General features: G+C 43.7%; 1 protein-coding gene across 1 annotated transcript in view; it reads left to right on the forward strand.

The window, feature by feature from the left end:
* LOC139304541 (partitioning defective 3 homolog) overlaps nucleotides 1-19,932 on the forward strand; it is a 309,773-nt gene extending 289,841 nt beyond the window's left edge. Inside the window, exons 24-26 of the mRNA XM_070928476.1 lie at nucleotides 4,628-4,748; nucleotides 14,455-14,582; nucleotides 19,493-19,932. Of these exons, the coding sequence (XP_070784577.1) occupies nucleotides 4,628-4,748; nucleotides 14,455-14,582; nucleotides 19,493-19,922 (679 nt within the window). The 3' untranslated portion in view covers nucleotides 19,923-19,932. The remainder of the gene's footprint in view (nucleotides 1-4,627; nucleotides 4,749-14,454; nucleotides 14,583-19,492) is intronic.
* Nucleotides 19,933-20,346: the final 414 nt, after the last annotated feature.

Genomic DNA, 20,346 nt, shown 5'->3' on the forward strand with positions numbered 1-20,346 from the left:
ATATTTTTATGAAGATGGGAAAGAGAGTAAAGTGGAGAGGGAAAGAAATACTGGGCTATATGCTTCAAATGCTTTCGTTTGATTGCAAGAATCATGGTAGATTGGCTGATCTATGCTGATTTCCTCTGAAGATTCCAAAAAAAATGTCATAAAAAATATCTTTGTCCCTCTCCCCTTCAAAAATGACCAGCGGTAATGCAGATCTTATCTTTTTCTATCATTGCGGTAGGTCCCAAAGGCAGTCCATCTCCCCAAAAATGCCTCATCTTTCTGTCTTTGAAATAAATGAAAGTCCACTGGGCGATGGAATAAAGATGAGCTAAGCCTTTGACTTGATGCAAGATTGCCAAAGGGCCCAAACTTAAGAAGCCTGCCCCCTCATCTGCTGCGTGAAGATACTGGGGCCAGAGCAAGAAACCGGATAATCTGATAGAATTTCAATCAGCAGTGATCAGATAAGAAATAACAGACTGTCTGATTTTAAAGTCACACTGAAGCCCCAACATTTTAGCCTTTTTCACTTTACTTGGTCTGTGACGACTCTCCGAACTCCTGTCAAACTTCTCTTGAAATGTTATCCCCAGGATTATAACACTCTGTTGCTCTCATTCTGATTGGCTGGGACTGGCCCCGTGACCTTAGGTATGCTCATATGACCCATGTTACACTCTCAATGATTGGATTACTCCTTTATTGGCCAGTGGCAGTGTTTATAGGGCATGCCGAGACTCAGCGGGGCTTTGATCCACCAACAGAAGCAAACACGGGGGGACTGTGCCATAGTTTGCATCCTTGGCCTAAGCCTTGTGGTGTGTGAGGCATCTGCCAAATCCTCCTGGATCAAAGGATGACTATTACACAGACAGGCATTCACATACCCCCAACTGCAGCTTTAGAGGGCTCATGACCCCTGTCAACGGGTCAGGTTGAAAAACACAGGTGGGATGGGGGTCACACATATGCATGCACATAGTTCCTGTGTAAGTCGTGGTATTGTAAGGTGTTATGAATAAAACTTAAAAGTGTAAGTGTAAAGCTCTAGTCATCACATGCTCCAAGAGCTAGGGGCTTATTTTTTGTTTATTCCTTGGCATTTTCCCACTTCAACTAGTTTTTATAACCCTTCCTTAATAAGGGAGAGGATGAGTTGAAGCAGCAGGAGGATGAGGAGATCAGCAGAGGGTCTGTTGTTGTTCAGATGGGCCTGAAGCCTTGTGGTTTGACCTGACTCTGCATGCCTGTGACTTCACAAGTTCACCTCTCCCAATAAGCCCTCAGAATACGCTTTCAGCCAAGCTCTAAATACAGCAGCAGTGTGGCTTTACTGAATACAAGTGTCTGTAAAGTGAGGGGAAGAGAGACAGGAAAGATGGTGAGAGTGTGTGTCGGCTTCTCTGTCTACATCTATGTGTTGCGTCAGTATGTTTGCGTATGGGAGCGACGTGGCCAACCTGAGAGGCCAAGTGCTGACATTTCAGTCTGCGAACACACAGATGAGTTTTGAGCAAATCTCATTATACAGGACAGAATGAAGATGCTGGCTGCGAAAATGCTGTGGCATATGGATACTTTATCTCCCCCCATGTTTTTTAATTACTATACGGGCGGCATCCAATTTTCCATTGACTCACATTTTAAAAGAGGGCTTTTGGAGAAAAAAAACAGCACTGGGACTAAGCCCTGCAAGCTCATACGATCATGATGCAGACAGCCTGCCTGTACCCCTGAGTACACTTACACAACCTGTGACCTTTTTCCCTTATGCACAAACACATGGCTGATAGCAAACTGATGAGCAGTGCTCATTCGTATTCCCTCAGACCCTTGTATTGGTGGCTGGGGTGACAGATTTATCCTAATTGATCTGCTGACGTACTCTGCCACCAGTTTTTCCCACCCAATCTTTTCTTGCAGCTCTTGTTCTTCAGGTCCATTACAGACGTTGATATATGCACAGGTGACTTTATAAGCGGTGACACCTGATGCATTGGCAACGCTCATGCTGACTAATTACACATTGAGGTGGGCAAGCATCGGGGAGCTCTCAGGGAAGGCGGCTAAATCCATCTTCTTTATGTATGGAAACAGGCCTGCTACCGGCTGTTACAGTGATAGTGGGCAGCTTCTGGTGCCTCTTTGTGCTCGGCTCTTCAGCTATTTTTTTCTTACCATGTGAATATATTTACACTGGAGAATTCCATGGAGTGCTTTCCAAGAATCCCATCATTTTGGTACCCCCATGGTGGGTGGAGGACCAAGAGGAGAAGCCCCTGCAGATAATCTAGATATTGCACAGGCCTCCTTTGAACTGCCATGACAAATTCACCCCTCGTTAAATCCCACCCCCACCCCCAGCCCTATACACGATGCAATTTCCATTTGTAGTGCTTTGAAAAATATATTGAAGTGCCTTGGTGTTAGTTCTTTAATTGGCTGGAGGTCTTGTTTTCGCTGATCTTCTCCCATTCCACTCCCCCACCACTTCATCCACCACAGGCTTGAGCTGAAATTTGGTAATATACAGGCCACCCCTCATTCTTAGATTGATGCGTTAGTGGGTGAGGAAAGGGCAATGGGTCTTGCTGTCTAAGAAGTGTATATGGACTCAATCTTGTTTATAGCCTGGGTTGTGGCCCTTTTTCTGGATCCCCAGCTGGCTCCCACTGCCCCCTCTGGTTCATCTAGCCCAGTGGTGTATGTTTGAGATGCTGAAGCTAGCACTGACCCTCCCCGGAGGGTCAAAGAGGAGAATTTTTATTTACGAGGCTGTTTGTTTGGCGTCAGCCTGGTCTTCTCTTTGACCAGCCTCAGGGATTAAGCTAATTGCATGCATTGGACTACCCAGATCAATGTTTAGTCTTTTTCCACCCATTACAGTCTCGTCTAACCTCTCTCTTGAGCAGGGATGATCACTTGTACTGTATTTCAACATACAGTATGAGCAGGCATATATGATTTTATTTGTTCTTCTCGATAGCATCCTCTGTGAGCGTACGTACGGCGTACCTAAGACACACACACTGTCTCAATATATCTTTAGGGAAATCTGGAAACCTTTGGATGTAGTGGTGTTTTTTACGTCAACAAACAGATGGACTAAATGTGCATATAGAGTACGTAGCATTGGTTGTCATAGTGAAGCTGATAATGGTTTCATATGACTCTTGTGTGCTACTTTTGTTGTAAAAGTAATAAAAACTTTAGCAAATTTAGGGGAATCCCATCTTTGATGACCCATAGATTGTTATTGAAGTGTTGCCATAGATTTGTACACATAGTCTATGTAGCACTGCTGTTTATATACTACATTAATTACGTTTCATGCACATGCTATTTAAGAAACCTCTTGCGAATATAAAGGGAACATTGATTTTGTAATGAGCAGTAATAGAAGGACTTTGCCATCACCCCACACCCTAAAAGCATAAGCCACCTCACACCCCAGTGAGCCACTTAATTACCCACATTCACATAAAAGGCCTAATGTACACTGCTGCTCTCCCACACACATAAAGCTATAGGAATCAAATGGAGTATAACTAACACAATTGATTTTGATCAGGCAGTACGAATAACGGTAACCGTGTCTCGCCAAGTGCTACTCAGGGGCAACGAGATCTGTTCATCTTTTATGGGCTGCTATTTATTGTGCTTTTAATGAAGCTTGATTGGCAGCATGTTCTAGTGCCCATTATCATCAGAAGGATGTGCTCATTCTAATCTGCAATTATGGCCATAATTGCGCCCAGAATCCTCTGGGCCCAAATAAGCAATCACTTCCACTGCTGGCATGCCACCTGTAAGTGCTACTAAGGAGGACACACACAATGACACGGTGACAGATCCTGGCTGACTTTGTTTCTTTCCCTTCTCTCACATGCTTTTGATTAACCTTTCCCTTTTTCACTGGGCGACGTCCCCGAGAACACCCCTCCTACCTCTGTCTCCCTGTCCTTCCCTCACCCTATCCATCCCACTGCCCACATCCCAGAGTTCCTATTCCCTCCCAGCACAAATTCCTAACCTTCGGTCACTTTCATCCCTGTGGTATGCATAAATGCAGGCCCATCAAGCCGGTTGTCTCATCATAATTATGCGTTTTGTCATGTGCTGCCTCTGTAGCTGGTGATAAAAGGAGAGCCTGATTAAGCTGAGGGAAGGCTATTGATTCCTATTGACAGGTCCTCAAAGCCCTTTAATGAAGGGGATGTTAATGAGGGTTTTCCACAGTGTTTAATAACTGCGTACCATGAAAGGCTAACGTTCTCCTGCAATCTAAAAGGGACATGCATCACTCACAATGGTGCACGAGGGACACTTTCAGTCACGGGGATGCTCATGAGCAAAGGCTGGAAGGAGGGAGGGTAGGAAGAGGTAGGGAGGTGAGGTGTGCAAAAGGCAATCATGACTGTCAGATCAAGGGATCCTCAACACAATTGAGAGGGGTGTTGGGGTGGTCAAGTGAATTATTCAAATATCAGTAACAACATGCGAGCTGTAGAGCAATGTGCCATGTGTTGTTTCTGAGGGCTTGCTGAAAAATGGCCTTCAAATAACCACTAAGCGTGCTATGTGGATGCAAAACAACTAGTCCCACTGTCTCACATCCTGTTTCTCTTTCTCCCAGCAGTCAGATGGCTCCCAGTAACCACGACCGGATACAAAGGCTTAGGAGCGAGTTCCAGCAGGCCAGGCACGAGGATGACCTTGAGGACCATCTGCACACCTACAGCTTCAATCAGTCCTGGGTGAGTGTCCGATAGGAGCTGCGCTCCATCAGAGTGGTGCTGAGCTGCACAGACCCGGAAACACACTCCAAAATACCTCTTAGAGTGATTCCCCCTGATGCACCGCTGGACACTCAGATCATCTCCCGAGCCACCAGTTGATTAATGGATTTCTTACACTCAAACAATTTTAATCCTGCAGAACTTGATTAATTCTTTGACTATCAACTGGTGATACAACCTTACATCCTTCAGAGATAGGCACTATTCTGTAACACAGCATAATAATATCAATATTTCAGTATTTCAATATTGCTACAACAGAAAATGATTATAGTTATTACTCAGATCATTTGATCATTACAGTAAATTTCTTTTCTTCCAACTGATGTTTAAAAAAACAGCATGAATGGGATTTGTTTCCTGCAATCATTCCCAGGAGAAGATATTTTGTTATATATATACAGTATATATGCCATTAAGTAGAGTCACAAATTCCCCAGGATGAACAATAATAACAATCTAACTGGTGAAATGAATAATACTTTTTATTATATGGTATGAATCCCAGCACATCATCAACTTTAAATGGTTCCATGAAGTGCCTCAATCGTCTGACACTGTCATCCTTTTGGACCATCAGTGTTGTACGAGTGCCAAACTATCTCATCCATGTCGCTAAAACTTGAGGCTTCCCTCCCAACTTCTGCCAAATTTCTTTGACTAATTTCTAATTTCCAGGTCCAACCTTTGATCTGGAACTAATTGCTAATTACTCATCTCTGTCTGTGCCTTTTCTGTCTGGGAAATATGACACACTTATGGCAGGAAGGAGGAGAGGAAGTGAACAAGGGAAACATTCAATGACAAGTGACTATTCAGGACTTTGAGGCAAAGTAAGGGGAGAGAAACTGAAGACAGTGAGGCACACTGTTCATTTTAATTTCCATTAGACTTGATTAAAGGGATTTTTAAATTAAAAATTTTTAAATTAAAATGTGAGTTTTCTTAAGCCGTTCTCCTCTTCCATGATTGATCTGTACCAACAATGGGATTTACTCCTCATAATTGGAAAAATGCAATCAAGTTAATTCCTTTGTTAATTCATTCAGACTTGATCTCATATTCCTTCCTGCTGTGCACAAAAAGTTCAACTGCACCCAGAGTTTAAGTTAAAAAATACTTTATTTAATCTTTCCACATGTTATATCATTGATGATCTTAACATGCAGTCCCACTATTTACCTAACTTTAACTTCTGTCTGATGTGATTTAACTCATTGGTTGACACTTAATTTAAGGTCATACATCCTCTGTGACCAAACAATAATATAGCCAATCTTTAAAGTTAAAAGCAGGAACAACCTGGAGATCAAATATTCGTATATTTTTGTGGTGTTAGGACTTGAGACAGACATGGCTTTTTTTTGTCCCGTGACTTCACTGACCTGGTTGTCGAGGAAAGACGGCTAATTGTTACACCAAGCAGAGCTATTTTCTAAATTATGGGTCAGAATGTCAGACCTTGAAAGTTAAACTATTTGGCGTCCAATTTTCTGGTGAATTATCTGTGTCAGTTTGTCAATTAAATTGGTTTGGAGTGGAGGCCTGATGTGGCAGGGATCTCTTCTGCTGTTTTTCCCATTGTCGGAATGAGTTTGGGTTAGATGTAACAGCATACTTCCCACCACGTGTCTATACAGAGGGAGGCAGACTTTATTTGCTCTGGATTTCCTTCAGTGTTAGTCCTGCTGATGGTTGAAAATCACTGAGAGCGGCCATCTCTTTCCACTGTTTTCTTAATCTATCTCTCTTCCCATTCTCGCTGTCAAAACGAGATGTTAACTGTTTGTTCAGCACTAAGCAGTCTCAGTCTTTTCTGAGCCGCTGAGCTCCTAATTGCATGTGATTGTTGACATTGTTGAGCGTACCCCCACTATTCCACTGGTTATAAGATATAGGGCCGGCCCTGGAGTATTGAAGTCTATTTTATTAGTCCTCTTTCATGTGTTTTTCTTTAGTCCTATGAACAAGGACTCACAATAGCAGAGCTTGTTAGGAAAGACTAACAGTGTTTTGACACTGATTAGAGGAATTCAAGGGAAGTCTCAGTGTCATCCAAAAGCAGAATGGATATGGCTTTATTCAAGGCCGATGGGCGGAAGCATTTTGATATGAAAACCAGAGGAAAAACTGTGGAAAGAAAAGGAGGGAGGCAAAATGTCAGGTGACACATTTGGACGTTGGGTGTGTTGGTGAAAAGAAGAGAAAAAGAAAGAAAAGTGAGTGGAGGCACCAGAGACAACGATAGGATTTTTAGAAAGCCTTGGCCCAAACTGCAAAACACAACCTTGTGTATTAAGGCTACTTTTTGTACATAAATCGATACCTCTTTCATTTTTACGGTGGATTTCGCTCTTTGTCATTGCTGAATGTTGTCCGTAGTGATGAAAGTAAAACCTCCTCGACCTTCACTTTTTTGTATATCAAAACATTCAGCGAACGTAACCAGGAAAAGGCAAAGTGCTCGAGAAGGCAGTTAAATGCCTACAACATCAGAGTCTGCAAAACTGCACTTTGATGCACGTTGTCCCTGAGAACTCAAGGTTACATCATAATGGCTTCCACACAGATCTGCAAGCCAGAACAGGAGCTGCTATCATTTCAAGGCACGACTCGGTTGTGATATTTATACTGTATATTTCTTATGAAAACAAACAGCACCAGCTGAGATTTGCTCAATCACTTATCCAGATGCGATTTAAGTGATACTGACAGGTCCATTTAGTAGCAGTTGTGGATCGTATCACATAATCTTCATCGGCAGATAGAGTTTTCCCAGATGTCATGGAAATGTGGATGTTCAAATTTCCACTTTTTTGGAGCACATAAAAAGTTGAGCTTCAGCATTCGTTCTTGACTTTGGAAACAGTCATTGACAAAATAATCCCACCTCAAGTTCCATTTAGTAGCTCTTCTGGAGCTTTCAATCCCATTGCATGATCTTCATCAGCAGATGGTGTCTGCCCAGTTGCCATGGAAATGTAAATGTTAAAATTTCAATATTTTAATGATCGAAAGCTGCACAACAGCTACTTAAACGACCTAGAGGTGAGACCGTTTTGTCACAAGCCGTTTCCAAGTTTCAACAATGAACTGTATGGGATTAAACCAGGACTGGAATGGTCACCCCAGACTCATTTTAGAATAAGGCCGAATATCTGCCGGATCAGTTGCGGTTTCATGTGCAGTTGGAGGGGGGTCGTAACGCCTGATTAACTGCCTGAAGGATCAACAAACTGGCTCTCGGATGATCTGTTTTTTTTCTGCCATGCCCGATATTTCGGTCGGTTGTCTTGCAGTTTGAGCAGATCCGTGGTCAGATTTCCCTCATGGCTGCTGTCAAAAGATCCCTTATAAACTGTAGTGAGCTTGTTTTAATGTTACTAGAGTAGTATTCTACATGTTGTGGGTAAAGCTATAGTCATGATAAAAAACTGAACTTTGCTGCAGAACAGACAGACGAGACAGTCGTCATGTTTGAATAAACTTTATCGGAATGGTCACTGGATAAAATAACCAGGGACACGTTCAGTGTGAGTCAGTTGGCCTGTACAGCGTGAGCATAGAAGGTTCTTCTCTGTGCTGAAAGGCCTGTTGTAGTGCGTGTTATGACAACGTGCAAGATTAATGAAAATATGCATTGCCCAACTTCAAGTAATATTCTTGTTTAATTTCGTTCTTTTTTTCCTTGTTTTTTGTCCGTGGTCAATCCAACAGTACTGCAGTACCCAAGTATCCTCCTCTGCTCATTCCAAACAAACTGCCGTTACATATTAGCTCTTTAAAAGTGTTTCACTTTGGGGGGCGGGGGAATGTACAAGAAAATAATCATGATAATGAGGAACAGGTACAGAGGGGGCACATGGAGCAGTGTGAGGTGTGAGGCTCCCTCTCTGTGAGTTTGACCCCGGCTTGTCTCTGGGGTGTTGGAGACTGAGCTCAGGTATGTCGGCCGCGAACGCCTGTAATGACAACGCTGAGGTCAGTCCTCGAACCCCCGGCTCCTCCTTAATGGAATAATGAGCAGGACACGAGAAGCCCTGTCTATCATGCAGCCCCAAGCCAGCGCACACAATTAGAGCTGGCGTGTTTTCTGCCCCTCCCTCCCCGCTGCTCTGTGAGAGGGGATTTCCAGATGTTCATCATAAAGCGCTATGTATTTTCCAAAGAGCTGCCTTTTTCCCTCTCTCGCTCTCTGTCTGCGGCAATGAAATCAATTTGTGCTGTTGGGTTGGAGCGCCAATGAGCATGACCACACAGAGGAGTGTGAGCGCCATGCTGGTACCTTGGATCAAACACACCAACAGCAGCTTGTAAAGCCCTTATTTATGTGAATTCTTTTGAGTTTATTATCGCTCTATCTCCTGCTACCAGGATACATGTGTCTACAGGCATTTGTTGTGTTTATGCAAACTTGGATTACTCTGCATATGGTGCTTTCATGCTGGTGGGTGTTTGTGAACAGCTAACTCTTTCCTATACGCGAAGAATAAGCCACTTGACTTCCCAGGGGTTAAGGGTTAGAGTTAAGACCAACATAGCTCTGTGCCAGTAACAGTGTGTGAACCCTGGCTGTAACCACTCACACAATACATGGAGTGTGTTGTGTGATGCTGCCAAGCAGGGCTGTATGTTAACTTTTTCAAGAGGTAGCACTGTGCTGGAGAGTACAATAATGAAATAATGCAGCACTTAACTAAAATGTCCTAGCTGTTTTTTGCTGCGATGGCAGAGTGCGAGGCAGAACGAGGAATAGGACCCAAATGCAGACTCGGGCAGAACTGATGCAGGAAAAAGGTTTACTGGCAAAACCAGGAGGACAAAGACTTACTGGGTGGTGAGTCAGGCAGGGGTCAAAACTGGGTAAGCAGTCCAAAGAGGCCAGCAGCACAGACAAGGAGCAGGCAAGAATCAGGGTCCAATAAACAATCCAAAAGTCCAAAAAGAGGTACCAACAACATACAACCAACTGGCACTGGAGAGAGGGCAGCAAGGTGGGGATAATGAGGAGCAGGTGAAACTAATCAGGGAAGGTGAAGACAATCACACAGGCGGTAAACACACACAGGCCGGAAGTGAAGTGGTCAGAAATGAGAGGAGAGGTAAGCAACAAAACAAAAGCAGCAGGGAAATCCTTTGGCCACTCTTGATTATATCTGTGAGTGCTGAGAGGATCCTCTTTCTTCAAGATGTGTCCTGAACTCATGTCCTCTTGCTACTGTCACGATCACCAAAACTAACTCCACATTACTTTATTTTTCAACCCCACCTTGTTATGTCTAGTTTGATCGATCTTTTGTCAAACCTCTCATGTTTCTCAGCTATGCTAAAGCCAGCTGTCAAGGCTGCATGGTTGACCGATCTCATGATAACAACCGCCATAAGCAGTAGCTTATAGCTTGCCAACAACACAACTCACAATCATAAAGTTAATTAGCTGGTTGGGACTGTGAAATGGATTTTTTCATTGCAAATACAATATTGTTGAGCGGTTCAAGACACGTCTGCACACCCGGCTTTTCTGTTCCAGTCAGTTTACATAGATACCAAACTGTGTGTGTTCACAGATTAGATAGAGAACAGAGGGTGGAGAGGAGAACAAACCGATTACACTTCTCTTATGAAGACATAATAATATATTTCAACACTATTACCCCACACATTCATCCACACATATCTTCACAATAGAAAATAAGACTCTAACATTTTGTTCTGCGTGCTGTGGAGTCCTTATGCGATATGGAGATAACCAAAGCAACCTCCCATTCCCCATGGTTTCCTGGTCCAGGAACGGGGAAATGGCAGACCACACTGCTTGCTCTCAGATGGATACTCCACCCGGAGCTACACACCCCGGTGACCACAAATGGACCGGGCTGTGCTCATGATAAATTGGTGGAATTGGGTCGTGCAAGGACTTTAAGAGAGGATCATTATCCAACTGGGCTTTTGTCAGGATGTCTCCTTGTTCTGTCTGCCCATTAGCTACTTAAATGTCTTCCACATGTGTGTTTGTGTACAAGCGCGGCTGCTCTCTTAAAACCGTTCCCTCTGCGGCGGGCTACAAACATAGCATCATGAGGAGTGTGGGCGGCGGTAAAGCCATATGTTAGTGCTGACCCATCACAGCAACCTGCTTTGACTTCTGAAAGGTCTGTGACCAGCTCTGAACCAAGAAATATTACACCTTGGCTGTCATGCTTATGTTTTCGACTTTTAATGCTCAACTCCTTCCCAGCTGCTTTCCGGGTTCTGGGATTTTTGATAGCTGCAAATAATTTTCCCCCCCCGGCTCGCTGTCTGTGAACGCTCTTATGTTTAAACAGGTGGAGAATTATTTCTTTCTCCCTGCTTTGTCTGTGACACCACCAAGGAAACAAGGGAGAGATAAAAGCGGCCCGTATCGACATCATTTTTCACATTATTGGATAAAAACGAACACGGACGTCTCTTTGATTCGATTTCAACAAATGTCATGTTTTATATGGCATTGTATTCCAGGCCTAACATGGAATAATCTGATTCTCCTTCCCTGGATAATGACATTACGCTGACTGATTTTCTCTCCTGGCTATTTCTCATGCATTTCTCTTGGCATGGCGTCATCCACCTCAACCCTTCAGTTTTAAACCGAAGTGTCAAGCACCTCCGGATTCCTCACCACTTCCTTTCAGATCACATTAAAAACTTTCAGTGTGCGTGACTAATTATTTTCTCACCGCCGCATTTGGCCCCAGTAAAATAATTTCTCCTCTCATTCGTTTGTGTGCTTTACACTTTCTGAGCCAGGGGAACATGTTGTTGCAGCAAAATCTGAAACACATGAATCCAATTCACTTCACCCACGTGAAATACTATTGTGTTTTTAGGACTTGGAGGGCTTGAGAAAGACTTGTTATTGACGCTGAGTGAAATGTAATTGCGCTGTTATTGCAGCTGTCCAAGTGAGGAGGAAAGCAGCCATTTCCAGAACACTAGATGTTTCCAAGAAGACATTTTTCCTTTCCATCTGCCAACACACCTTTACCCCATCAATCCCTTCTATCATGTACTTATCCCTCTACTACCACCCGCCCCACAAGCCCAAACACATACACAGATTTTCTAAATTGAAGAAAATCTCCTTCTAAACTACCAAACACTGATCCTTTGTAGTTTCTGTCGAGTTTCACAACTCAGCTGGCCAGTAAAATCGTGAAAATGAATGGTTAATATTTACTTTAGCAGAAATGTATGCGCACAAACCATCCACACCCCCACCTGCCAACCACATTGCCATCCAAGCCTCATGAAAAGTGACACTAAGTCAAGCCACACTTGCTACACCTCCTCAGCTCGCCTGTTTAATTGGCTTGTCATGTACTTTCATCAGCCAGCTCGTTAGCAGTTTGCTAGTGTTGAGGGAGATGATGTCTCCATGTCAACCCCGCCGATGATCAGACAACAAACACACATACACACACATACAGGTTAGCGGTGTGTAGTGAAGTCACACGCAAATCTGTGAAACGAAGCAGAGGGCAGCTCATCAATATTTTATGTCACCTGGTGCTTACTTTGTTCAGAAATACAGAGCAAAAGATTTATAGTCTTATATAATATAACACAAACAGCTGCAGCATGAGAAGTGAAAGCCACTATGGCTGAACAGACCAAAAAAAGTTCATCAACAAAACAATGTGGCCAGTCCACAGTTTAAAGTTTATTTCGATAAATAGTTTATTGTGAAGTGCAGTAATGCATTCTAAATCCTACAAAGCAACAAATACTTCTACACCTGTTCAACTGCTCGTTAACGCAAATATATAATCAGCCAATCAAATGGCAGCAACTCAATGCATTTAGGCATGTAGACATGGTCAAGATGACCCGCTGAAGTCCAAACCGAGCATCAGAATGGGGAAGAAAGGTGATTGGACCGTGGCATGGTTGTTGGTGCCAGTCAGGCTGGTCTGAGTATTTCAGAAACTGCTGATCTACTGGGATTTTCAAGCACAACCATCTCTAGGGTTTACAGTGAATGGTCCAAAAAAAGAGAAAATCTCCAGTGAGCGGGAGTACTCTGGGCGAAAATGCCTTGTTGATGCCAGAGGTCAGAAGAGAACGGCCAGACTGACGGACAGAAAGGCAGAACAGTAACTCAAATAACCACTCGTTACAACCAAGGTATGCAGAAGACCATCTCCGAGCGCACAACAGGTCGAACCTTGAAGCAGATGGGCTATAGCAGCAGAAGACCACACCGGGGGCCACTCCTGTCAGCTAAGAACAGGAAACTGAGGCTACAATTTGCACGGGCTCACCAAAATTGGACAATCGAAGATTGGAAAAACGTTGCCTGGTCTGATGAGCCTCGATTTCTGCTGCGACATTCAGGATAACGCGTCATGTCACAAAGCTCAAATCATCTCAAACTGGTTTCTTGAAGACGACAATGAGCTCACTGTACTCTAATGGCCTCCACAGTCACCAGATCTCAGTCCAATAGAGCACCTTTGGGATGTGGTGGAACGGAAGATTCGCATCATGGATGTGCAGCCGGCAAATCTGCAGCAACTACGTGGTGCTATCATGTCAATATGCACCAAGGTCTCTGAGGAATGTTTCCAGCACCTTGTTGAATCTATGCCACGAAGAATTAAAGCAGTTCTGAAGGCAAAAGGGGGTCCACCCGGGTACTAGCAAGGTGTACCTAATAAAGTGGCCAGTGAGTGTAAATTATATCTGAGTAAAGTCATAATAACATTAAAGACATCAAACCATATCAACCAAAAATGCATTGTAGAGGTTTTTACATCCACTTTCTGAATTATCAGAAAGTATTTGATGTAATCAGTACCCCATGATTTTGTCAATAGTCTGTTTCAGCTGTAAAGACATTTGGAGATGTGTTTTATTTATTATTCTCAGTGGCAGCAAAACACACGTGGCATCACAGACTTCTGCCTGTTAAACTGGGCTAATGAAACACTTGCAGGGTCGACTAACTTTAGAAAGACACACTATAAACAGACTTGAAACTCGCTAGCCACAATGCAGCACTTTGATATTCCAGCAGGGGCCGGTACTATTGAAAGAGAACATCTGCTCTTTTGAACATTTGAATGTCGAGTCCTCAAAGACAATCCCAGTTTTATTTTTTCTCGTTTTTCCAAAAACAATTATCATCTTATTTCCGGGTCAATATGGGTGATTATTTTAGACTTTTTGATATCAGGTCAGATGTGGCTATCACTTTTGGAGGGCCTCATTCTCCATTAAGAATGTAGGTGCAAACTGTGCTGTCTGGCTTTCTAATAAACCAAGGATTTGTAGTTCATAGGAAGATCATGTCTTGCAGAATTATTCCTTTAACAAGGGGACTTCCCACCGACGGGCACAGGTGCATTTTTCAGTGCCATTGTCATCATGGAATCACACCTACTAACTACCTGTGTCCTGAGGGTAGGCCTAACACACAGGAGGCATCACACTGTCAAACCACCTGCTGTGCTGAGGGAAAAATATTCCATCATCTAAATGTGTGTGTGTATGAGTGTGTTTTCCAAATTTGTATCTGCACCATAACCCCTGTGTCTGAAGACAGAAATGTTCATTCATTTTGGCTTCACTTGCGTCTACGTTGCTGAGGGTTAACTGTGTGTGTGTGTCCTGGATGTTACAGACGAGCAATGGGACGGAGACACCGAGCGGACGCCATTCAGTGACAGTTGAGAGTCAAGTCCAGAAACAGCAGCAAGAGGACAGAGACGGTTTCCAACAAGCACAGAGACAGTACAGCTCCCTGCCACGGTGAGACGTCCTACCCCGTCTCCTGTCTTTATTCCATCTGTCTATGCATCGGCCTCCCTCCCTCCCCCCTCTGTGACTTATCACGTTCTTCCTGCCCTTTCTCAACCTCTTCATACGACTTTTTCGATTTCCGTCAATTTCTTTTCCTCATATTTGTGCCTTTTTACCCTTTTTCCCTCTACACTTTCCTTAGCGTATCTCATCGGCTACAAAGTCAATCACCACAAAGCCACTTTCAACTCATCTCCAGACATTTAAATGATTCTTAGCAAAACTCTTTGAATGAAATCATTTAATGTGATCGCTTGGAATTATTTGACTGATATTCAACTTCATTAAGTCAATGTTGACCCTGAGTAAGTGGTGACTTTGTCACACATGCATCAACCCCCCCCAACACTTCCCTCCAATATCATGTTTTTAAAAGGAATTCTCTCTTGGCAATCTCTCGCCTTACACAGCTTGAGTTCAGAGCTACAACCGCTGCTTTTCATCTTCTCCATCTTCCTGTTTCGATTCTTTTGCATATTTGTCAAAGAGATGCCAATAAAGCTTACCATATCTTACATCTCGAGGCGTTCGGGGGGAGAGGGGTGGTTTAGTATCGGTATTTGCATTTTCTGCCATCACTCTGTGTGTGTGTGTGTGTGTGTGTGTGTGTGTGTACGTGTGTCTCTACCAATCCTCTGAAGCTCACTAATCACACTTTAGTCAATGTGAATTGCAAAGCCAACCAGTGCTGGTGGAAAATGTCCACATTTTAAGCCCTACATCCTTTGAGAGGAAGTCACCAAAGTCACAAATTCTGTACTCTGACTGACTGACACAGGGATTTAAAGTTAGTCATGAAACAAACATTATTTCCTCTCCCTGTTAAATATTTTCACAATGAAAACAATCCAATGTGACTGTTTGTATTATGAAGTGTACAGTATGTTCTAAAATGTTGAAAGTGAAGTCTGATTTATTTAAGTTTTGCTGCTTTGCCAGTTTAAACAAAGACAGAACACTTAAAGTGTGTATAAATGTGTGTGTGTGTGGTCTTGTGATATTCTTGGCCAGAGTAACTCTGCTCTCCTGTGATTCCAGTCTCTCCCTGCACAAACAGCAATCATTTCTTCATAACCATCCTCTTTTGCTCTGCTGTTTCTGAACAGTCACAGTCGGGTCGATTAAAAAATGTTCCTGTCTATGGCTATGGATTCACGGTCCACATGGAGGCATAATCAATGTGGTCTGTATGAGCCAGACCGATCTATGCATTCCCTTCATAGGTGTTATCTGCTGGCATCTCATGTGATGTGACAGTTGCCTCCAGCCCACCCCCCGTCAGTGAGGGCCTTCTCTTGGGAAAGTTTGTCTGGCCGGCCAAAATAAACCAGGCGAGGATGCCCTTTGATATGCATTCCTCTCATAATCTCATAGTGTCTTTTAGCAAAGAGTCGCATGAGCTCAGGCTTGACGTTTGACCCCGGCTAAGGCTTTTCAGAGCTCGTGTCTCGGTACGGCTGCTCATTAAAGAGCTAAAGTCTTACAAGCCCAGATTAATAACCACAATTCCCTCCAACCACCTCTCTTTCGGGACCCCTTTCTTCCTGTCCTTCTCCTCCAAAGCAGGAAGCTTGAGCAGTCAGCCGTGCAGCCGAAAGGGGACATTCCCTCACAAAAAAAAAAAAAAAAACCCTCCTTCCCAAAGAGCTTCCAGAAGAAGCCGTGGTCGCTGGTTATCTGATGACGGCCAGGCTTAGCTCGCTGTCTGGGATGTGAGGATTGGAAGAGCACTAATGAAGGCTTGTTGTCGGAGCAGGATTAGCGGTGACAGGCAGTGGAGAGCGAGAGGGGCGAGGGGAGAGGAACGAGTGTGTTAGTAGGAAAGAGAGACCGCTGATTAGCCTGAAAGAGACACACAAACACACACACAAACGCACACATGAATGCTGTCAAGATAAGGTTCTTAAGAGTGGCCTGAGTGAACTGCCAGTAGCTCCTCCATCCACCCATGCAGCTCTTGCATTCCTTGTTCCGCACTATAAAGAAAACATTATTCCAGGTTTACAGACAATTTATTTGTACAATAGTGCAAACATTGTTCCATTGCAAGTTGCATGCATTTGTTTTTTTCCCTAATCACTTTGTGTCTGTGTATGTGTGCCGTCTCCTCCTTCTCATAAACCCTGATTCTTCCCAGCTGTTTAAAAGAAACACACAGCGGCCGCAGATCTTTGCGAGCCAACTTCCTGGCTTTGTTTGTTATGTTCTGTCATTCTAAATTTACCCCGCTCTTTTGGCATGATGTATTTTCCCATCCCCTCCCTATTGTAAATGTAACTAATCTACTTTGTGACATATTCTGGCGCAGGAGTAGAGGTGATAAGAGAACCAGCTCCCCTGACGCATCAATCACGATTACATTCCTGTGGAACAATGCCATTTCTGCTCTCTTCACATCAACCCCTAAATCTCCCTTCTTCTCTTATCTACTTAAAAAAAGCGAAAAGGTCATTCTGGAAAAGTAGATCGCTGCCTCGTGCAACAGGCGTCCCGGATTTCTAAATAAACGTCTCCCTCATGGAGCGGTGCTGGCTGCTCTGTAAGCCAAGCCGGGGTGTACAGTAAATGCATGGCGGCTCGCCCAGACAGCAGAACCCAGATATGGAGCATGTGGTGTGGCTCTCTCTGCAGTCTGTCCCTACATCTGCCCCTCTGCCAATTACCCTCATACTTACACATGCTCTACATGCATTCACACACACATACACATGCACAGAGGGGAACAAACATAATGTGTTTGTGTTGCACGCATACAGTACATATATACATACACATTTGTACTCGCATGCATAAATGTAGCCCTAATCTCACAAAGGCACAGATACTCACATTACAGTGCCATGTGGTTCAGCTCTTCCCCTCCCCTTAGATATTGTGGACCATAAGGGCATTCATTAATACTGCTGGAAAAGCAAACAGCCATCCACAGTTCTTGCAACCACCAAGTGATAGCTTTGTAGCCCCAACGTGTAGTCACTGTTTTGAGTGTGGAAAACACATCGGCTGTCGTAGCTATGGTGCAACCCCTTCACTGTAAATCAAGCTTTTATCAAGAATTTATGTTTTGCACTTTTGACAAATTTATCTTCTTAGTCTTTTTTTCCCCTATCAAGCAACATCGCAGTGCTTACAAAAAAGAAATCAAGGCTCAAGGTTCAAGGTAAAATGCATTCGCTCCATATACGCTAAACATTTACCTCATTGTAAGAAAAAAAAAACAACTAAATGTTTTGTCAGAAGTGCTTTGAACAATAAATAGCCACTTCTGTCTTTTGTTCGTGTCAGCTGCTCTGGAATGAGAAAAGTAAATGCATGCCGGGCCCCCGTTTCCCTCCTCAGCCTTGGGTGCCGTGAACTCAAAAGCCTTTTAAGCGCACGGCAGTTCAGTGAGGTGTGTATGGGATTTCTCTTAGCACCCCTGACGCAAAAGACGCTGTCACAGGTCTTCCTTCCCACAACGGCCTTAATGGATCCTAATAATGGAGGAGCCGACGCAAGACTTGAGCCAAAAACCTGGTAGAGCAATGAAGGCTTTCCGGGGGAGTGGGGAGTGTGTGTGGCGGAAGGCATGCATGTGCGTTTTTTTGTGTGAGAGATAATATGTGTGTGCCAGTGGGGTGGAAAGTAACCAAGTACATTTACTCTAGTGCTGTACTTATGTATAATTTTGAGGTACTTTACTTGAGTATTTAAATTTTCTGCTACTTTACACTATACTATAGTAAATATACCCTTCTACTACTAGGCAAATATTGTTCCTTTACTTACAAAACATATGATCACCTTTAAAATTATGATGCATTTGTTCCATGAAAGAAATCAACAGATGAAGTCATTTTAGCCTATATATGAGTCCTAACCCCTTATTTTCTCAAAACACATCCATCAGTGCCGTAAGAATATTACAGCCTGTTTTCTATGCAAATTTGTTTCAACTATTTTCTGACATCAGGTTTCCTTTTTCATAATTCATTAACTTTTCTCACTTTTTTTAAGAAAATAAAAACAAGTCCATTGGACCGGATTCTAGCCAGAATTGTCTTCATGAGATTGGGGGCTTTTGAGCTGCCCAACAGCACATTACGTAGTGGAACTAGCTCCACCGCAAACAGCTATAACAGTAAAATGTTGCTTTTACAGTGAAGCATCAGTATCAACAGTCTTATAATGCATAACACTTTTATTCTACAGTACTTACACTTTTGATACGAGTACATTTAGCTTACTTGTAATGGAATAATCATACATTATTATGTTACTACTTTTACTTGAGTACTTCTTCCACCGCCGGTGTGTGCAACTGTCCTGTCAGTGTAGGGGCTGGCTGGCGGACTGAAAGCCAGTAGAAGGCGGGTAGCGCCGCGAGGCCTGCCATTACTCTGTCTGTGCTGTAAGTGCACCCGTCTGCATCTCCAAAAAGGAGTTAAATGGATGAAAGCAGCCATTTTTCTCAAGGAGATTTTAACATTTGTGTTTGTTTACAACGTGGAACTAATAGTGCTGTGGGCGTTTGAGGCTTCCCCCGTTTGTTTCCTGTCTCTTTCATGTCTTGGTCTTTATGTCACTGGATTCAGTGTAATCATGCAGCCAGCTATAACAGATCCCTCTTTGCTCCACGCATGTTGCTTTCTGTATTTTAAATCAACGCCACTACCACATCCCCCTTTTAATCTCTTTAAATGTGAAAAGGGCCATATTCTCTGCTGAAGTGCAGTTTCTTTCAATAGTGCTGACCCAGGGGCTGCTGCTGCTAACTGAGCAGAGTTACCTGCTATCATCCTCTGTTCCCTGTACGTTCAGGTTTAGGGTGACTCACTCAACAGAGCGACTGACCTCTTTCTCTGTCTCTGTGTGTTTAGGCAAACTCGTAAGAACCCCAGCACGGTGTCCCAGGATTCATGGGACAAGGTGTACATGCCAGCAGAGGGATTCCAGACGTCCAAGGAGAACCCCCGCTACTCCGGCAGCCAGGGATCACGTAACGGCTACCTGGGAACGTCCAGCTTCAATGCCCGTGTCCTCTTAGAGACTCAGGAGCTGCTGAGGCAGGAGCAGAGGCGCCGAGAGCAGGAGGCCAACAAGGCCAGGCCGCCTCCCGCACAGGAAACCCCCAGCGGCAGCACCTACGACCACAACAGAGACCACACTCAGGCCCCGGGCTCTGCCCCGATGCCGGCCCCACCTCAATCCAAGGGCCCCTACAGACAAGACGTACCTCCGTCACCTTCTCAGCTCGCCAAGCTCAGCAGGCTTCAGGGTTCGGAGAAAGGGAGGCTGTTTTACTCCTGAAACAGTGATAAGGAACTGGAAAATGGAACTTTTTGGGAGATTAGCAAAAATACAAAGAGGGCAATGAGTCTGTTTTTTATAAAATGCTGAGATACAAAGATTTTTATGGGACTGTTCATAGAAAATGTTAATATTTAAAAAAAAAAAGATGTTTTAATGATATGAACCATTTTAATTTGTAGTTGTATATCAAAAAGAAATGATTTGAGATGTTTTACTGTCCAGTCGTGATCGTCTTACAATGTGTGTAAGTGCCTTCTAGTACACTGATTGTTCACCTTTTGTAGGCATCAGCCCCATTTTGTTTTGGCTCGTGATCTGCAGCTTTGACCCTTCCATCTGATCGAGCAGTCGAGCAGACTGCATCGCCACATCTGACAGCAGCCTGACCTAAACATCATAACCCCAAGCACAAGACACGGCC

Source organism: Enoplosus armatus, chromosome 21 (assembly GCF_043641665.1).
Source record: "Enoplosus armatus isolate fEnoArm2 chromosome 21, fEnoArm2.hap1, whole genome shotgun sequence".
Lineage (NCBI taxonomy): Eukaryota > Metazoa > Chordata > Actinopteri > Centrarchiformes > Enoplosidae > Enoplosus > Enoplosus armatus.